This window comes from Eubalaena glacialis, chromosome 11 (assembly GCF_028564815.1).
Source record: "Eubalaena glacialis isolate mEubGla1 chromosome 11, mEubGla1.1.hap2.+ XY, whole genome shotgun sequence".
Lineage (NCBI taxonomy): Eukaryota > Metazoa > Chordata > Mammalia > Artiodactyla > Balaenidae > Eubalaena > Eubalaena glacialis.
In genome coordinates, this window is record NC_083726.1 from 51050918 (window position 1) to 51071998 (window position 21081).

General features: G+C 42.2%; 1 protein-coding gene across 6 annotated transcripts in view; it reads left to right on the forward strand.

The window, feature by feature from the left end:
- Window positions 1-8727: 8727 nt before the first annotated feature.
- GRIP1 (glutamate receptor interacting protein 1) overlaps window positions 8728-21081 on the forward strand; it is a 721542-nt gene continuing 709188 nt past the window's right edge. For all 6 annotated transcript variants that reach the window (XM_061206276.1, XM_061206277.1, XM_061206278.1 and 3 more), the window contains exon 1: window positions 8728-8993. In XM_061206276.1, coding sequence (XP_061062259.1) covers window positions 8936-8993 — 58 coding nt within the window. In that variant the 5' untranslated portion in view covers window positions 8728-8935. The remainder of the gene's footprint in view (window positions 8994-21081) is intronic.

Below are 21081 nucleotides of genomic sequence, written 5' to 3' on the forward strand. Positions count from 1 at the left end.
CCTGCTACTTTGAAGTAGGCAAGTGAGCATTATTGTGTATTTCTTACACATAGGAATAGGAAAATTCTAGAAAGCTCAAACCTTTTGTAAATGGCTAGGCTGGCAGAAGAGAAAATGAAACCCAAACTTCTCAAATTCAATTTCTTAGCCTATTTACTACAGAATTGCTGATAGATATTCCAATTCCAGAGTACTTGGAAAAAAATCTCGTCTTCAACTATTTGCTTTCACTATTGTTTTTAAAGACAATATTTACTAAGATTTTCCTATTTAAAATGTAATATTGCCCTTTAGAAAAATTGAAAACTATAAAAAAGTATAAAAAGAATAAAATTCACAGATAATGCTAATACCCAGAGAGAACATATTTTGACATTCTCTCTTCCCCTCTAAAAAAAGTTAGATTTATACTATATATACATATTGCTTTTCATTAATCTAGGTCATCTATTATATTAATATTATATAAATACCTATTTTATGTACTATTAAGAAACAAGAAAAAATTGCTGATAATTTGAAACAATGCTTAACTACTTAGAATTATTATTTTATACTTGTTGAAAAAATCCTCTAGACATAGGTTTTTATCAGATGTCTTGAGCTTACATGAATAAAACATAAGTGAAATTAATTCAGTAGGTATTTCTAAAACTTTTTCATATTCAAACTTCAACTCTTATGATTCAATCTGTGATTCAGACTTTTCAATGTTTGTGTTTTTTTGCACAATTATCTTCTTTCCCTGCTAGGGTATTGGTGATAGGGCATTTTTTGAAAGTGTTCTGCTATTGTCTCCAGAATTTGCCTTTAAGCTGATGTCCCCTATGTGCAAGTTTTAATATACAATGCACAGGCAATTAAACTTTAAGAAACACGATGATTTTAGATATGTAAAAATACGAAAAACTATGCATCTTAGAATCTATGAGATATGGTATACGCAACCTTCTTTTTGGCTGAACTTTATATCAAGAGAACTTACTTCTATCTTTTAAATTAATGATATTTAAGGGCTGTACAACATTCAATATAATTTATGTAAACAATTCCCTATTATTGCACATTTAGGACCTTTCCAATTTTTTGCCATCGTAAACTAAAATGTGATAAACATCTTTGAGAGTAAACCTTTGTCCACATCTTTGATAATTTCCATAAGAGAGAGTTCCAAGTTAGCCTAGCTAGGTAAAATGATACGCAGTTTGCACTTCCTGTACACTGCCAAATTGCTTTCCAAAATGATTGTATCAATCTGTATGTTAACCAGTAGAATATGCAGGCACACGGTGTTTTCTAACCAGTGCTTTGCACTATTCGTCAACAGTATGTACAAGTTAAATCTTGCTTCTTGGGCTTCCCTTGTGCCACAGTGGTTAAGAATCCGTCTGCCAATGCAGGGGACACGGGTTCGAGCCTTGGTCCAGGAAGATCCCACATGCCAAGGAGCAACTAAGCCTGTGTGCCACAACTACTGAGCTTGCGCTCTAGAGCCCGCGAGCCACAACTACTGAAGCCCGGGTGCCACAACTACTGAAGCCTGCGTACCTAGAGCCCGTGCTCTGCAACAAGAGAAGTCACCGCAATGAGAAGCCCGTGCACCGCAACGAAGAGTAGCCCCGGCTCGCTGCAACTAGAGAAAGCCTGCGCACAGCAATGAAGACCCAATGCAGCCAAAAATAAATAAATAAATTTATTAAAAAAAAAAAATCTTGCCTCTTGGGCAACCTACCCTTTCCTTTCATTTCTTCCTTTATTTTTATTTATCACCTGCCAACATGATAAATAAGTCCTTTCCCTTTTTGGTATTTACTCCTTTACTGAGTCCATGAATTTCAACCAAGAAAGCTCTTAGTTATCGCTCAGCCAAGTTATACTAGATGTGGCTGGCTACCTTAATTTTCCCTCTGAAGTCAGTTTCCTTAATCACTTCACTACTCTAATTTTTTAGATACTCAAGGGGCTAAACCTGAATATATTATTAGACGCTTTTGGTCATGAAGGTAGGAAGCATCTATTTAATTTTCTTGATGAAATGCTTATTTCTGTGTAGTCCTCCATTCAATTACATATTTTTGCTCTTTTCATAATAATAGTAAAAATAATAAAAATTCATTGCTCTCCATTCTAACCTAAAAGGTTTCTTCTAGAAATATTGTCAAGCCTTGTTGAAATAAGTGAAATTTCCATTACTAGCACATTTATCGGCCAGTCTTCATGATCATTGGAGATTTATTTAGGAAATGAAAACTATTTTTAATATTCATCCTTTCAGCAAGCATCCATTGGGCATGCACTACAAGGTACAATACTTGATGTCTGCAGCAATGCTAAGAAGCAAATGCCACATTCCTCGCTCTATGATGATGATGATGATGATGATGACGATGATGATGATGATAATCATAGAAATTTATTGGATTCTCCCTGTATGCCAAGTACAGGTCTAAATGCTTGACATGTACTAACTCATTTAATCCACCCAACTACAGTATGAGATTGGTTTTATTATTATCTCTATTTTATAGATAAGGAAACAAAGGCAGGGAGAAGCAAGTAATTATCCAGGACCACACAGATGGATTTGAACCTGGACTATTTTAGTCCAGAATCAGCTTGCTTAATGTATACTTCCCTATAAAAACTTGAGTACAGTAAGATAGACTTACACAACATAACTTGCAATAATATACTATCACTAGGAAAATATGGTAGTACAGGGGGCTGGGAAATTAGAGAAATCAAGATCCAAAGAAGAGGTAGAATATTAATGGGCCTTGAAATACAGAAACAATATTGTTTTGAGTAGAAATGAAAGTGGATAGTTCCATGTGGGGTGGAATGATAAACTCTAGAGCCCAATACCTCTGGGTTCAAATTATGACCCCAGCACATACTAATTGTAAGGCAAATTCACTTAGCCTCAGGAACTCAACCTATTTCAGTTGTAATGAGCAAAGATATAAGAGTTTGGAGGCAGATGATTTGTTTAGGGAATGGAAGTGATGCAAAGTAAAGGGGGTTTAAGGGGCTATTGGGGGCAGTTCAAGGAGAGAATGAAGGATGGGAGGAAGGGAGGGAGGGAGGGAAGGGAGGAAGGAAAGGAGACAGGGAGGGAGGGAAGGAAAGGAGAAAGGAAGGAAGGAAGGGCAGGCATATGTGGAGAGCATTTGCAGCTGAAGGCAAAATGAAATAGGTATGGGGACTTGCTGGAAGACTTGAGACAGCAGAAAGAGAGCATGTCATTTTACTCAAAGGGAAACAACAAGGTTGGCAGCGGTGTGGTTTGGAGTAAGGAGGGGCTGAAGAAGTGAAGCCGCAGGAGACTACTGGGATTATCCAGGTGAAAGATAATAAAGGCAGGAGTCAGGGCAATGTTCATGGAAAGGAAGGAGAGAGAGTCAAGAATAATTTCAAAGGTAGATTTGAAAGAACTTGGTAACCAACTGGGGATTTGGGACTGAGTCAAAATGTTCCTCTGGTTTTCGCCCCAGGGTCCTGAAATGATGATCATGCCTTTTTGCAGAGGGAAATTGCAGTTAGGTTAGGAGTGAATCAGAACTGAAAACTTGGGTGTCAGCAGTATGGATGACTTTGTGAAAAGTTTGAATTTAAAGGCAAAGAGAGGATGGAGAGTTTGAGTGTAATTCTAAAGCTAATTTACGAAGATAAATCTCTTTTGGATTAACTCTTTTCTTTAGCAAAACCAAAAGTTAATTCTATTATGGAGTCTTCTTCTCATTCTTATCAGGGACCTTTATTCTCTTTTTGGATTTGGAATTCCTGTGAGAACTTGATGAGAACTATAGACTTTCTTGTATCCCCAAGTGCATGTGTGGCGGGGAGGTGAAGGGCGATGGAATCATAAACATTCATACAAACATTTGCACACAATTTTAGGGAATTCTTGTACTTTTTGAAACCCAGCCATGAGTCTCAAGAGTCTGCTCTGCATAACTTCTTTTTTAACCAATGCATTAATATATTTTCCAACTATAATTAACTACAATTTAGGTCCTGTGCTAAGCGCCTAAGTGCCAGCTCATTTAATCCTCGCCATTACATTGCCATATAGGTACTACATTTCAAACGTGGAGGAACACATAGGTTAAATAAATTGCCCAGAGTTACAGAGTTATTATGTGGTAGAGGCAAGATTTGAACCTAGGTTTCTGTATTAGGTTTCTCCCTAGAAACAGAACCAGTAGGATGTGCGTGTGTGTGTGTGTGTGTGTGTGTGTGTGTGTAAAGAGATTTATTCTAAGGAAGTGGCTCATGTAATTACAGACGGTCATGAGTCCCAAGATGTGCAGTCAGCAAGCTGGTGACCAGGAGAGCTGAGGCTGTAGCTCCAGTCTGAGTCCCAAGACTTGAGAACCAGGAGAACTGATGGTATAGTTCCCCTCCAAAGGTTGGGAGGCTTGAGACACAGGAAGAGGTGAAGTTTCAGTTTGAGTCCAAGGACAGGAATAATCTGATGTCCTACGTCAAAGAGTGTCAGGCAACAGGAATTCTCTCTTACTCTGGGGAGGGTAAGTCTTTTTGTCTTATTCAGGCCTTCAACTGATTAGATGAGGGCCACCTACATTAGGGAGGGCAATCTGCTTTACTCAATTCACGAATTTCAACATTAATCTCATCCAAAACACCCTCACAGAAACACCCAGAATAACGTTTGACCAAATATCTGGGCATCCCATAGCCTAGTCAAGGTGACACATCAGATTAACTACTAGTAGTCCCAACCACTGTGCCCTGTACTGTCATTTAAAAATAAACTCTAGGGGATTCCCTGGTGGTCCAGTGGTTAGGGACTTGGCACTTTCACTGCCAGGCCCCCAGGTTCAATCCCTGGTCAGGGAATTAAGATCCCACAAGCTGTGTGGCATGGCCAATAAATAAATAAATACACTCTAATATTTTTCTTAGATGAACTTTCATTTGGCTTTCACACATGCCTTACTTAAATTACTCACGTTAGAGCTGCTGCTTCTCCCATGTTTCCCCTTTCCCCAGTTATGTTCTCCTAACTGAAGATTTTAAAGTAAAACCCACTTGGATTCATTCTGTTTGCTTTCTGCTCCCTTTATTTTTTCCCTAAGAAGATAAACTATCCACGGAAGCTTCCTCTTGCATTTTAAATTTTCAAAGAGGGTTTTGCAGCTAAAAGTGAGTTAACAACATCTAAAAGAATCCTTGGGTACCCACTAGGAGTGCATATTAGGTGTTAAAAGAGTTTTCAAATTCACTGCATGCAGTAGAAAAGAAGTGCTGGGTTTTGGTAGCAGTATTGAAACTTCCAGGTGGCTGTTCAGTATGCAGTGTGGGTGTTCGTAAAAGTCAATGCACGATTAAAAAAATATATTGTGGATGTTTTTAGGCCCTGGAGCCAATCCAAAATAACAGCTGGGATCTTACATCTCCTGGGGGACTCCTCAAACTTATGAAATTCAGTCCCAAGAAGTCATAACACTCTGTTAGAGTGAAAGGCCCTGTGAGCAGGAGACTGGAAGCTTAATTGGCGGCACAGAGGAAATGCAAGGGCAGCTACGGACTCTCTCCATCACACACATTTCCAAATTCTTTAATGAACTGAGTGCATCCACGTAAGCTTGAAAAGGTGATCAAGCAGCCACATTAAAGCCTTTGGTTTACAGGTTTTTTTTCCCTTTTGTACCAGGTGAGAGAGGCACTAGTAGTAAGAAAACATGTCTCTTCTCCACCTTATTTTGAAAATTGTAAATAGAAAAGTAGATCAAGCGAGGCCACATTTAGGAGTGTCCTATGCCCTGTGCAGTCAACTGTGTACCTGTCAAAGTAAAACAATTGATTTAAATTAAACTTTGAATTCTGTAAATGCAGACTGCAAAGCCATTCAAAGTGCACAAATACCTTGGAAGGATTTATGTTCAGAAAAGGAGCATAAATTCTTAAGTGAGCAGATGTTTAGAAACAGACATTGCAATTGTAGTTGCGGTTGTAATCTTTAAAGAACATTGATTTTCAAATTTAGTAAAGGAAAAAATAATATATCTTATATCCTACCCCAATAGCACTATAATTTCCTTGGAATAGGTTTTTAAATATAATGCTTTGAACATAAGATGGCTTTGGACAATGGAACCAAATATATCAGACTGAATTTTAAATGATTTAGTTCTTTTTTTTTTTTTGGTTTGATATTATCAAGTGGTGATCTCACAGTGTTAGGCCCTATTTCCCTTAGATAATATGCTAGGGGTAGCCCTAGTGAGGTTAAATACCATCATCATCAACCATCATTGACTGAGAGCTTACTGTCCCTGGCTCTGGAGACGGAAAGAGATAAGCCCTATTTCCCCCTGACAGAGCTTAGAGCCCAACTGATGGCTTAGATGTACATACAAAGATGAAACAAGGCATTGGATATTGTTGAACAAGGGTTTAGACAGTAAGTACTTTGAGGTTGGGGAAGATATGAATCTTAAGAGTTTCTTTACCACTCTCAGTTGTATAATCTGTAAAATAATATTTGACCGTAACACACAGCAGAATGTATTAATTTAATCTTCCACTACTAAACATCAACTTCCTTCTTGTATCTCTAGCTTTTAGCCCAGAGTCTAACACATAGTAGGAATTTTGTCTACCCTAGCTAAAATACTATTATTTTAACAGTTGTGAGCTGCAACTCCCTAGCAACTGTAATCTGTCACTCATCTTGGCAGGATAACTGCACCACTGATTGCAATGTAACTATAAGAGTATGGTTTAGTCCCTACCTTAGTGTGTAGGTCTTCTGGAATTAGGCTTGTTAGAACAACCACATACAAAATATGCTATATAAGATGCTATTAAAACAAAAAGCAAGCACGCCAATGCTGCAGTCATTTCTATGTTGTCAAAACCTAAGTCTTTGCGGTGTACAGGCACCGGCTGTCCTGGTTATGGCTGGGTTTACCCTGTCCCTTTGGGAGAATCTATGACAAATGCCGTTCTCCACATAAGACTGGTGGGACTACATCTTGAAACAAGAGCAGGACAAGAGGAAAATACCCAAGGAGCCTTGTTAATTTTAGGATGGAGAGTGGGTCATTTAAGGGTGACAGGTGCGACATTCATATTGATTTTCTGGATTTTACTTCTCAAAGAGTCTGGAAAGAAGATTTGAGCAGCTCAGATGGGATTTCTACTGATAACCCCTGGGATGGTTTCACTCTGCCCTTCCTTTAGCCCTTCAATTCCTTTACTCATTGAGGTTCCTGGGCCTGGGCCTCTCCTTTGTTTAGGAGAGATAGCTACTTGTCTTTGGCAGCTCGGCAGTTCTGCAATGACAGACAGCCACCCAGCCAAGGGGCAGCGGCAGGAGCAAACATCCCAGCCTGATAAGACTGCTTATGCAGTGGCAGGGAAAAAAAGATTCTATCTTCCTGTCTTTTGTAGTTATTACATTCCTCTGGCTGTATTATTACGTTTCCAAGGGAAGAGAGAGAGAGAGAGAAGCCTGGCAAGGGCCAATGTCCTCAGTTTCGGAGAGCAAACTGCAGTTCCTTCAGAGGCCAAAATAAACTGCAGGACAGAGAGAGTCCTAAGTGGTTGGTCCCTGACAAATACAAACCAGTAGTTATAGCCTCAGGGGCCCCAAATTCTTCAGTCCCCATCAGACACTCAGGAGGTGAAGACTTAGGTATTATCTAGCTGGGCCCCCAGCTAGATAACCCCGCAGGACAGGCAGTTAGTTGCCAAGTGGAAGACTGTCAGGAAGCCCTCCTAACAGTATCCTTTCGAAATCACAAGCAAGCGCCCCCAAGTCTGGGCGGAATCTTCCAGACTCTACCGTAAAGCTGCCCTCTCCCCTCAATTCATTCTTCCACCGATATTCTATGAACCTATGACAAGGGGAAGAAACTAATCATAAAACCTGATCATAAAACCCTTCTTATACTTGAAGACAACGATTAAATATTCACTGAGCCGAGGTCTCCCGGCTTCACTGAAAACAAAAGAGGTTCTCTACTCACGCCCTTCCCACCCCAGCAGAAAATGTATTCCCGGCCCCGGCCGGCTCTGACCAGGCGAAAGTTGCGATTTCTCTCAGCTGAGGGCAAAGTTAGCGACTCCGCAGCTGCGAAGTCTCAGCTAGGGGGAGGGGGCGACAGCCCGGGCCGGGGGGAGAGCGGCGGGAGGAGGGGCTAGAGGGAGAGACACTGCCCCCTACTTCAGCAAGGTCGTCGTCCAAGCCGGTGCAGCCGCCGGTTTGGGTTCGGGGAGGGAGGGGCGGCGGCCGCGGCTCGGCGCCAGGCTCGGTACCTGGCAGGCCGGCCGCCCGGGGCGCGGAGGGTGTGAGCGCGCGCGCCCCCTCCGTGCCCGCTCAGCCTCGCGCGCGTCTCGGGGGAGGCTCCGCCGCCAGGCGCCTGGGGAACCCGCAGCCTCAGTCCTGCCGCCGGCGGAGCTTTGTGCGGCGGCGGCGGCGGCGGCTCCGAGTCCCACCTGCTGGCGGCGGAGAGACAAGGAAGGGGAAGAAGGAGAAGGAGGAGGAGGAGGGGACAGAGGCGGCGGCGCGAGCCCACTCCCGCCGTCCGCGCCCACCTCCCGGGGGCTCCGCAGCCCCTGCTCTCGGCCTGGACGCGCCCCCCGCCCCCGGCCCGGCCAGGCCTCTCGGCCACACGGCCGCCGCCGCGGCTGCAGCCCCTTCTGCCCGGCCCGGCCAGCCCGGCCCGGCCGCAGCCACCCGGAGCCGCCGGCGAGTTTGAGGCGAGCGCGGGGCGCGCGGCGCCGCCTCGATGCGCCCGGGAGACGCCTCGGCGCCCCAGCCCAGCTGAACAGCCCCGAGAGCGCCGCGGCCGGCCCGGGAGGGCGAGTGGGGAGGCGCGGGGAGGCGCGGCCAGCCCCGGGAGACGGAGAGCGAGCGGGCGAGGAGGAGCGAGCCCGAGAGCGAGCGCAGGGAGCAGACACCATGCCGGGCTGGAAGAAGAATATCCCCATCTGCTTGCAGGCGGAAGAGCAGGAGAGAGGTGAGCGGGGCGACCGGGCGGGGAGGGCCGGGGAGGGGGTCCGGGCCGGGGGCCGCCCCGGTGCCTCCCTCTCCCCGGGCTCCCTCCCGACCTGTCCGCGGCCGACGGGGGAGGGGCGCCGCGCCCTCCGGGGTCGCGGGGGAGTCCGGGCGGCGGCGGCGTGCGAACTCCAGATTTCTTTCTTTTTTGGGGGGGTGGGGGGTGGGGGAGAAGGAGGGTGCTGCAGTAGGGAACTTTTAAGTCGGGCAGAAATTTTTTTCTGGAGAGGACGTGGGGGGGAACTCTAGCTTCTCCAGGGCCCATTTGCACGTGGAGCCCCTGGCGGCCTTCTGCGGGGTGGGTGCTGGGGTGACCGGGCGCCGGGGTGGGGGTGGGGGGGGAGTCCTGCAGTGTTTTAAGTGAGTTTTCAAACTTTCCTCCTCCCTCCCGTGGTCGCTTTCGCGGTGTCCCCGCCTCGGGCTGGGCTTTGATGGTGCTGCCTAGCCCACCCAAAGTTGCTGGAGAATCAGCAAGAAGGAGGAGGAGGAAGAGCGTGGGGGACGGCAAGTGGGCGCTGCCGCAGGTCTCCAGAGGGGGAGGGGAGGAGGGGGAAAGCCGTCCCTAGGCTGAGGGTCTGGGGCTGAGAGTGCCTCGGAGATGAGTTATGCCCCAACGCAGTCCCCGCTGTCAAGTTAATACCGCAGGACTGCGGGCTTTTCGTAATTGCTGTCTGTTTCCTTTGTAAAAGGCAGCTCTCGGTGCCAGGTGGCTTGTAGACCTTTTGTGATTCAGCCTGACAAGTGTACTGGGCACGTTGCTTTTAAGTGACTTGCGGCGAGGAAAGTTGAAGGCCTGTTTTGCACCTCCAAGGCTCGGTTCTGTTGAGGTCATTTCATGGTGTTTGGATTGTGCGGAGGTTGGCCGGGGAGTTCAGCTCGGTAATCTGGAGATGATGTACTGAGTGTGCCAGAATTTCCTCTACGGGCGCACGGGGCCATGGGGGTGTGCGCCGTGGCTCTGCTAGCGTCCAGAGGGACCCTGGCTGGCAAGGTCCACCAGGGTTTATTCCTCTGCTCCTACCACCCCGGCCTGCCCTGCTTCGAGGAAAATGCTTTAGAGTTGGAAGGGTTTCAGGATGCTGGGTCCGCATGGGCTGTGCGACCGCCTGTGCCGAGGATGAAGGGTGCTGCGTGGGTGGGGGGCGGTGAGGAGGCCAATCTGGTGAGTGGAATAGGCAGAGTTGTCAGGGGAGCGGAATCCAGCAGAATGACGAGTTGGTACGGAGGGTGGCTTGGTTATTGGGCATGCCAAAAGTTTCAGGTTTTGGAAATAATGCCTACTACTGAAGAACGAATGTACGATTTTCAGTTTTTCTCTAGGTGGCACAACCTGTCTTTGGTTTATATCCTGTTTAATGACTCAGGGAATTCATCCCTTTTTTAACCACTTCCTTATTAGAGATGTGCGTTCATTTTCCAGCACACGTTCTGGTGACCGAACTTACGTTCACCGACTCAGAAGGCACCCCTGCTTTAGAAATACTTCTGCTTTTCCCTTTAGTAGGTCATATCTTAAAAGGTGCAAATAGTAGTACCAATAATTTATAAGCAGGTAAAAGCACTAAAATGAAAGCCTTCTGTCAAGCGTGGAGTGTCTGTCCTATCAACTCAGCGTCACAGTGCCCTTGGTGTTAAATGTATCCGTTTGCTAAAAAACCATTGCAGTACTGCCAACAGGTTTTATCAGAATGCTGAAATGGGTAGATTTTTGCATCGTGACAAAAGGTACTTGTATGTCTTTTAGAAATATATGGTAACTTTGAAAGATGATCGCCTAATCTGCTTGTTGGAGATAAGACTGAATTTCCTCCAGAACATAAAAATCTGAGTCAGAAATTGGGTATTCTGCCTTAACTTCTCCAGTAGGAGAAAACAGGGAACGTTTGTTACTCGGTGTCTTTTTTCACTAAAAAGTTTCTTACTTCTTGCTTATATTAAGTGATGCTTTTCTAATTAGTATTGTTTTTGTTTGGTTGTGGCATTTCTTTTTGAGGCCCTGCTTCATTGGGAATGCACAAATGTGTGTTTTGTTTCTTTTAAAATCTCCTACCTGGTGTTTGTGTTTCAGTTGTGTGTGTGTGTGTTAGTGTATCCATATATATGTATACATATATTTGAATGAATTGATTTTTAATGCATGTGTCAGAGGATACTACTTGAGATTGTCTTATCGTTTCGGAAGAATTTTATTGTAAAATAATGAGCGGTTTTCTATTTGCATTTGAAATCAGATTGTATTTAGCATTTTTCCTTTTAAGTGATTCAAATAGTGTTGAATTAGGTTCTTGTCAAATATAAACAGAAATATTAAACTATCAGGTTGGTTAGGAAAATAAGGAACATAAAGGGAACAAATACATTTTAAATTTTGTCTGGGGATAACATTGACCAAAAAGTCCATTTCTAATATCTTACCATTAAATTCTAAGGTTGGTTGTGCTCATAGAACCATTGTTCTTTCCACATTCCCCCAACCCCAGTTTACATTTAAACATTCTAAAACCCATTATGGAGACTACTCTAGCATACCATTTTTTCATGTAGATTTTATTTAGCTAAATCTCTTTCTGAAACTTAATGCAAATTAATACAGGCTGCTAGCTTCTTTAAGGACCACGTATTTGAACAAGTATTTCTAGGCATTATTCTTGAAAAAAAAATGCTAATCTCAATTCAAAGATTTAGGGAACCTGCCTTCTTGGTATTGTCACATACAAAGAGAGGTTTGGCCAATCCATATGACTTCATGCCATACCTACACACCATTCATAACTTGGGTTCACCTTGAATGCCTCTGTCAAGATGATATTGAGTGAACTATTGCTACTGCATGCAGTGCTGAGCAGAGAAACTAACATATGAGTTGCTGCAGGAAATGCCATCATTTCCAAAATGGCATGTTAAGATTCACCCATGTACGGTAAAAATTCACCCATGTGCTATTAAAATTCAGGACACATTTCTCTGTCTTCCCCCCAATTTTCTGCCTGAGCTGATAAACCCAATCCATTTAGAAACTGCCTAATACACTTTTGGGTAAATGTTTTAGAAGAAGAGAAATGATTCTGAAAACTGTTCTGTTTAATATCCCTTCCAAGCAAATTAAATTAAGCAATTTATTTGTTGTTTTAATCTGCTTATTAGCTGATTGTGTGTAATAAGAATATAGTTGTTAAGGAAAATCTTAGTGTAAAGGGATAGGTGCCTCAGTAATTAATGATGCCTTTCTTTTGCCTTGTAGCTTCCCTTCTGATTTGTGTGGACTTGGTTAGTAAATGTTTGTGTGTGTGTGTGTGTGTGTGTGTGTACACATTCTCCGTGGGAAAATGTATACATTTCGTATATCTCCCCTCCCTCTTGCCTTTCTGTTCTTCTCATAAGTTTTGGAGGTCTACAAGTGAACTTGAGAACTTCCCTTTGGACCCCTGTAGGAATTACTGTGTCTGGGGTTTTGCTTCTGTTTTGTCGGATGAGAGTATTTGGATCTTATTAGACGTAAAGAATTAGTGTTTATAAAATATGTATGAGAAAGCACAGGGGGTTTAAATAGTGTGCCTTTATTACATCTTTGGTTTGTTTCATTTTCCACATCACAAGGAGATCTGGTGACCCTACCCCACATAACCTGCTTAATAAAAAGTCCAATTTGAAATTTGAGTCTTGACTGGGAAATGCTGTGGGGAAAAGAGAAGAGATCAAAATGCACAAGAGTCTGCTGTGCATTGGGCACTGTGTTTGACATTTCCCGAGCATTATTTGGTATAGTCCTTACCACGTGCCAGTAAGGTAGCTATTATTATTTCCCCTGACAGTGGAAGAAAGTGATGCTCAGAGAATGAAAAAATTTGCCTCAAGTTACAAAGCCAAGACTTAGGGCACCAGTTTCTAGAGATAATTCGAAAAAGAAATTGTTACTTTTCCTAAGATGAAGGTTTTAGCTTTATATTAACATTATAATGTCTTACGGTTTTTCTTTTAGACAGAATTTTAATAAACTGCCACCAAATATTTCATTACGAATACACGAGAAGAGTTTTGTAGTTACATATCCTGCGGAAAAGCTTCTAAAGTATATTTTGGGCTTTTGAAAAACTGTCTTTGCTAGATAGATTTATTAACCCTAGCTGTAAGGATTGGCATGTCAGCATATTTCTAAGTGGAATTATTTGATTAAACTTAAAGAGACTCATGTAAATGAATGGCTTTTCCCCCAAGGACTTGAAATATTACATAGTTTTCCTTTTTTTTCAGAGTATTTGCCATGAAGGCAAGAATTAAAAAGAATTAGGTATTTTCCCTCACTGTGATGAACTAGGAAACTACTCTATTGTTAATAGCCACTGTACATTTGCTCTTTTGCCAACTTCTTATTTAATTAAAGCCATCCATCTGAGCTCTCAGCCTGGCTATCTATCAGAAGGCCCAGTGGCCAGTGGTTTTTTTCTGCGGCAGCCTTATTGGTTTTTCATGAAGAAAAAAGAAGTATCAACTTAAATTGGTAAAGGATATTGAGAATTGAATATCATGGGTTTTAAAATGGTTATATTAAATGCTGTGTGAAGGCTGATGGTTTAAGGCATTTAGGATTTGATCAGTTGATTTTCAGTTAAATTACAATAGTAGTTCAGTAATAAAAAATACAAGAATAGTAGTAATACAAAGTAACACATCTAACAGAGAATGCTATTCAAACACAAGAGCAAAACCTGGGTTTAAATCTATTGTTTTATCTTTTAGGAAAGTTTATTTCTCCTTAAATTCAAAGGTGTCCTGAATATAAATATAAAAATCTGTCGGAACAAAATTCCATATTCAAGATATCTGTTTATTTAGACAGGTCAGTGGCCAAAGGGTGTTGTCAGTTTCATGGGAAAGTTAACGTTCTTTAAGTACTATCTGCTGATTAAAATGCGCCTGATTGAATTTCTTACCGCCTTTCATTTCAACAGTGATTAAACTTTAAGTACTAAATCAGGTGTTGCGTAGAATGTGAAGACAAGGCTAGTGTCCTGGATAGATTCCTTTGCCTCACCCAGCAGAGTGATGCAGGACAAGGTATTTGAAGTGAAACAGCTGTGGGTTTAAAGCCACTTCAGCACCTCTTAGCTCTGTGATCTTTTAACTTTTCAAAGTCCTTGTGTTTTCTTCTTTAAAATGAGCACAAGTAACATCTACCTTGTGGGAGGAGTAAATGAAATTAAAAAGTGTGGGGGAATTTCTGTCAGTACCTTGTATATAGTTCAAGGCTGAGTAATGGCAACCGGTATTATTTTTACGCTATCTTGATATAGATCTGTAAACTCGACACCTCAAGGCGTCCTGATGATGAAATGATAAAAGTTTTTATTCTTTAAAAACTTCATAAACCAGTAAAAAAGAAATTCCAGTGTTTTGTGAAAAGCTGTGTTGAAACACAGAGCTTTATGAGGCCAAGGTCTTTGATATATTCTAGTCTGACCCTCTCATGAAGAAGAAGAAACTCCAGTATAGGGGGAAATGTACCCAAGGCCACATTTCATACATTTAATAAACAGTTATTGACAACTAACTGACATTTGGGTGCTGGGGATGAGCAAATCATCATTCCCATTGTCATGAGATTATCATGCATAGTTACAGAGTCATGGATATGATATCCTCTCTTCTCCTGTACAGATTAGCTCTGGGGGAGCAGAGAAGAGGGGTTGAATGTGCCGAGGGCAGGTGGGAAGAGGGAAGCTTCTGAGGACGCTCTCAAAGGAGGTGGCACAGAGGAAGTGTTAAAGGACTTGAAGGAAGGGGAGGAGTGCAGAAGGTTGGGAGGGGATGTGAGGACAGATATTTCAGGCAGGGGGCATGGTGTGTTCCAAAGCATTATGGAATAAAATATTTTAAGAACCACTACTGGTTTCTTAAGGGGCTGAAGCATAGAGTATGAATATGCATATGGACTGTCGAATAAGAATAACGTATTTCCCCAAGAGGTGGGGAGACTGGGTGGGAGAAGATGAGACCACATTTGGAAGGACTTTGTATGCCAGGTGGCAGAGTTCAGATTGTATCCAGCAGGTGATGAGGAGTTAATTGAAGGATTTCCAACAGAGGAGTGAAGGGATCAGATTTATGTCTTAGAAAGGTCATCTTGGTAGCAAGGAGGGAAGCTTAGGAAAACAAGGGACTGGAGAGGTGGGAATTGGGTAGGAGTCTACTGCCCTGTTGCAGGCCATGCAGAGATGTTCAGGAGGAGGACTTGGTGAGCAGGTGAACGTAGGAAATGTGGAGGGCGTAGGTCTCTGGTGAAGATAGTGATTAGATTTACAGTTGTGGCTTGAGACCCAGTACCTTGATACAAAGCCTGGTATTCTTTCCACTACATGTTGCCTTTCTTTACTCCCCCCTCCCCAATCTATGTAGGGGAAAAATGTAAACATAATCTGGTAGAATAATGTAAAAATAGACAACCACCAAAGTGATTGGGTACCAGGCTGGATCATGATGATAGCTTAGTATGCACTAGTTTTTTCTTTTAATTATATAAAATTCATATAGTATCTAATCTTAAAGGAAAAATAATTATTATTCTGTACACTTATATCCGAATACTAATCTGGAATTTAAAGTGATTTTTTTTTAATGGACAAAAGAGAAAAGTGGTAGTTATTATCTTATAGAAATGTCTTCCCCTACTAATAGAATTGGGTGGGGTTTTAAAAAATTATTATTTTCTGAAAACAACTAAATTCTCTATGAATAAAGTTTAAAAATAATTCTAACATTGGACTCAAAAATTCAAAAAGTGGGTTAAAGTCCTCCCTTGGCCATGTTCTTGATTACCTGGTCTAGGCACAGCCTGCCCGTCTGAACCTCCATTTGTTCATCTGAAAGTAGAGATGATTCTTGTCATACTGACCTCCTAAAGTTGTTATCGGGTGAAAGCTATTATTGCTATGTGGTTACATTACAAAGGGAAGAAGTTGTTGAAAGGCTGAGATTCTTAAAGCACATCTATTAGCTGGCCATTTCTGGATGGAGGCGTTATTGCATAACTTCTGTTTCATAAACTGGAAGCCTTCATTAAAGAATCTTAATTCTTAGTTTTCCAAAATGAAGTTCAAATATGAGAGTCCCCCCTTAGGCTCCCATTGATAACAAAATAACTCAAGTGATGTAACTGAGTTACACTATATACACACAGGCTGCACAGTTCTTGGAAGCAGCCTCTTTCCCCACTGGCCTTGGAAGCATCCCGCTCAGATGCTGAGTGCACCTTGCTACCTCTGCCTCTTGAGTTTCTGCTGCTCTCCAGCCTAGGTTTCTGACCTCAACGCAAAGCCCAAGACACCATTACTTCTCAAATTGAAATCATGTATGGAACCTTGTTAAGGAAGAAAAAATTCTTGCAGCCCTCCACTGCTGACTTTATTTCTGTTACGTTACTTAAATATGTACTAACGTAAAACTAGGTGTAAACTCCTGATGCTTATAGGTCTCATACAACCACAGAACCAAAACAGATTTTACAAATGAAATGTAAACAAAACTACCAAAAACACAATAACTTTCAAATGAACAGCATCTACTTTATGCGACTTGATATTGTTTGCCTGAAACAAAATTCCCTTTTGTAGTATGAATATGGTACTTGCTGTTATGGAAAGTAGTTGAACTACTTTCACTTTTTCCCTAGTTGAACTCCCATGGAACGTTGGTCTCAACAGTCTGATGTCACCTGGTCTTTCCGGGGCATGAACATGTCATTTGCTTGTGAAGTTCTCTATTCTCATTGGTCTGTTTTGCACCATTGTGATCCTAAATACAAACCCCAGTATTGGTAATGCAGTTGGTGGTAGTATTAGGCTGATCTACATTAGTACTTCTAAGACTACTCGTGGTGAAGGGCTGTTTTTCCTCCAGTCTGATATGTGGTCCTATAGTGACTGCACCATGTGAAACTTCCCACATGAGTCTGACCACACCTGCACTTGTCTACGTCCTGTTCAGTGAGATGTGCCCATTCATCACGGACTTAGATGTTGGGGCAATGCCAGACTGCTGCAGGAATTTCTAAACACCTACCCTCATTTTCAGTATTCATCTAACCATGGATGGGTGATAAGCAGTTTTCTGACTGGCACTTTCCGTAGACCACACTTTGGATAGTACTGGTTTAGAATATGTTTATGTAGCTAGTGTTGGGAAGCAGAGTTCAGAAGGATGGGTGTATGTGTGTGTGAAAATGGACACGCTACTATTAAAATATACAAATGAAATGTTTATTTTCTATAGCTGCTTTCACTTTGCCTTCAAGATCCCATTCCCACTGAAAACACCTGATCTTGTCCATTAAGAGCAGGTTAGTTTCCAGTTTAAAGACTTTTTGGTTGTTTCATTTCTCAAGGGTTTTCCCTTCCCTCATTCCCAAGATGGTGTTCGGGTGAATGGGAAAGCTCAGTATCCTCATGGCCCTGGGTGAAGGGCATTTTATTCATTGTGTGACCCTCACTGTGTCCACTGCTTTGGAGTTGGCATGCTTGGTGACTGTGAGTTGTGCCCTGGTATCCACTGAAATGAGACTGGTCCCATTTGGTCTTTGAATGTCATCCTGGCAGCTGATTTGGGCTTCCTGGACCTTGCCATTGAGTCTGGTTGTAACATCCTTATAGCCTGTGACCTTTTTGTCAAACCCCAGGCCTTATCTAGGTTCCAGTCCTGTCAACATTTCTATATCCCTCCTGGGAGCCAGAGAACACAACAATTTCCCCTGAATCATTATGGAGTTTGTGGGATCTTGGGAGGTGCCAACATCCCTACCTGTCTTATGCCACCTTCTGCATATATTGCCACTGTATTGTTCCAGTGCTACCTTGAATTCTGCCTATGCCCAGTAAGGGACCTTCATGCTAGCAAGACGGATCATTGGTCAGAGTGTTTATTAGTGTCCTCAAAACCAAACAGGTGTTAGCTTTTCTCTCCTTTTGTACTTGTCATGAGTCTTGAATCCTTGCAGGGTATTGGATACTTACGTCTGATCTTTTGTCCCTCCCTTCTTTTTTTTTTCTTTTTTCTCTGCTGTCCCAGATATCTGGAGTGGCTTAAATGACTTGAAAACTTAAAACTGGAAGGGACAGGACTCAGCAGGGTGAATAAATAATAAGGGAGAAGAGTCCAATAGGCCATCATTAGGTGGACACCTGTCCGTAAGATCTGAATGTCAGGGAAAAAAGATATAGAGAAGAACTGTCTAACAGTCCAGAGATAACGTAGCTTGAGGCTGGCAAGTAATTTTGACCAGTACCTTCTCTCGGCCTACCTTGTACACAAACTTTTCTCACTTAATAGTTTTATTAGAAATCTGTACTTTGTATTTTATCAGCAAATGTGTGAACTTGAGAACTGACATATTTCTTTTCATGGTTGGTCGTGTAATTGCAATGTGCATTTTCTGTTATTCACGTATTTTAAAGGTTTACTTTGTATTTTGAATAAAGATCTTTAGAAGAGATTAAGACTTTTTTGTATGAATTGATGTTAGAATTAATAAATATATTTTTTACTGGTGAAGTGTTCATTTCTTTTGCTTTCACAGTTGTTGAATATAGCAGACAGTATGAAAATTTGATAGTTTGACAGCATAAGTTGCTAGAGTTTATATCTTTTTTAGGTACAGTTCATCATTTGAGAAAAAGTTAATGAATGTAGCTTTTACCTGTTAGCGCATTAAAAATAACAGCAAAACAGTGGAAAATAATGTAGGTAAACATTCAGATAATAATGTAGTAGATATTTATTTGTTCATGTATTCTGATATATAATCTGAGAATAGTTTTCCTCCTTGATACCTTCTGATGTCAGGTATTTCTCCTGTTACCAATATTCAGAATTTCCATTGAAAAAGTGCACTAATATCCTCAACTTAGTCATAAGGATTTCTACCTTGCCCTCTTCTGAAGTGTCAGGATTGTTGATTAAAAGAGGGTGGCATTTAAAATTAGATTTTTCAGATGAATTCAAGTGTTTCTTTTTAATATGTAATTTTCTAGTATGTGCAGAGCACATTTTCGTTAAATGAGAACCTTGAACAAGGGAATATAAATTTAGTTTCTCTGTTACTATTTCACTTCCCCCTCCTATAATTTTAGTTAAGAGAATGACAGTTTGCCAGGCTAGAATCAGATACCTGTAGTGCTGCATCTACTAAGAAGTAAGAAAGCACCTCATCTGGCTTTCTAGTGAATTTGAATGCCGATACACACACACACACACACACACACACACATACACATACATACATACATACATACATACATACATACATGCATGTTTATCCTACCACCAAAGAGTAGCCCTAGTTTTCTCACCAGCAGTCATCTAAAATTATCAAGTGTGATCTGGGCTCTGCATTCCATGACTGCATTGACTCAGAATCCTACCCTCTCAGCCTCTGCTGCTCATGCTGAAGAAGCAGGGAGAGCAGTGTATTAGTCTGCTTGTGCTGCCGTAACAAAATACCCCAGGCTGGGAGGCTTAAACAACAGAAATGTATTTTCTTACAGTTCTGGTGGCTAGAAGTCCTTGATCAGTGTGTCAGCAAGGCCAGTTTCTGGTGAAAACGCTCTTCTTGGGTTGCCAGTGGCTGCCTCCTGTCTGTGTGTGCTCACACGGCCTTCCCTTGGAGCATGCATGAGGTTGGGGGTTGGGGGTGGAGAGAGTTCTCTACTCTTTCTTCTTTTAAGGACACTAATCCTGTGGGATCAGGGCCCCACTCTTACGACCTTATTTAACATTAATTGCTTCCTTGGGAGCCCTGTCTCCAAATACAGTCACACTGTGGGTCAGGGGTCTCAACATAGGAATTTGGCAGGGTTGGGAGTGGGGGAGACACAAACATTCAGTCCATAATGGGCAGGAACAGAAGATTAATCAATGGTTTAGGTAATGTTCCTGTAAATTTCATCTTTAAGTGTCTGGAAATGGCTCCTTTTGAACAGAAGGTGACATACTCGTTGCTTCCCCTGTGCTCTCTCAATTGGTGGCAGTTTTCTCTCACATACCCCTGGAGGAGGAGTAGAAGGTTCTCTTTGTCCTTCTTTGCTACTTCCAGACTGTTCTTCTCTCCTTCCTAAAAATCCTGAATTTTGAATCTCGTGCCATCAGACCACAGAAACCATGGTTCCTCCTTGTTGCAGTCACTTCCTGCAGGCTTTGACCACTTTCACTCCTGGCTCACTATTGTTCCAGCCCTACTTCTGTCATAATTCTTGTGATTTCAATATTCACATAAACTGTCCCTCTAGTTTCTTCGTTTCTCAGCCCTGCATCCTCCTCTCTTTCAGTTGTTATATCTGCCACATGGCCACACCTTAGACCAGCAGTTCTTAAAGTGAGTGTTCCTGAGACGCTTTCCGAGGGTCTGTTATTTCCATAACGATACTCAGACATTAATTGCCGTTGGAACTTTCATGCATTTATGAGTGCACAGTAGTTTTCAGAGGTTACATGACATGTGATGAACATCTTCATTCTGGCAGCTAGTGAAATGTGTACTTGTATATTCTTATGTTTAAAAATTTTCTGTTTTAATTCTAATATGGTAAATATGAATAGACCTCACCCACGTTACCAAAAACTTTTTGGAACACTCACTTACTTTTAGGAATGTGGTAAAGCCACCCTGAGACCAACATGTTTGAGAACTGCTGCCCTCAACCTTGTCACTGCCAGTGACTGCTCCCCTCTGGCTCATCTTCGGGTGTCCTGCTCTCCAATCAGCACCTATCTTTCTAACTCAGTCTCTGTGATCCTGACTCCAATAATCCTCAATCCCACTAGGACCTAAAACCCATTGATCCCACCCCCTTTTTACTATTCCACACCCCTCTCACGTCCTCCTTTCCCTTTCCAGCCTCAGTTCCTTCATATCATATAATCAGTCTTTTGGGTGTACTCTTAATTTCCTCTTCCCTCTTCCATGTTGTAGGTCTCGTCTAGAAAACCTGGTTAAACTCAACTTTCTACCACCCTCATTTTTGCCTCTGCCGTTTAATATGGTTGGAGAAAAACACTCAGCCAAG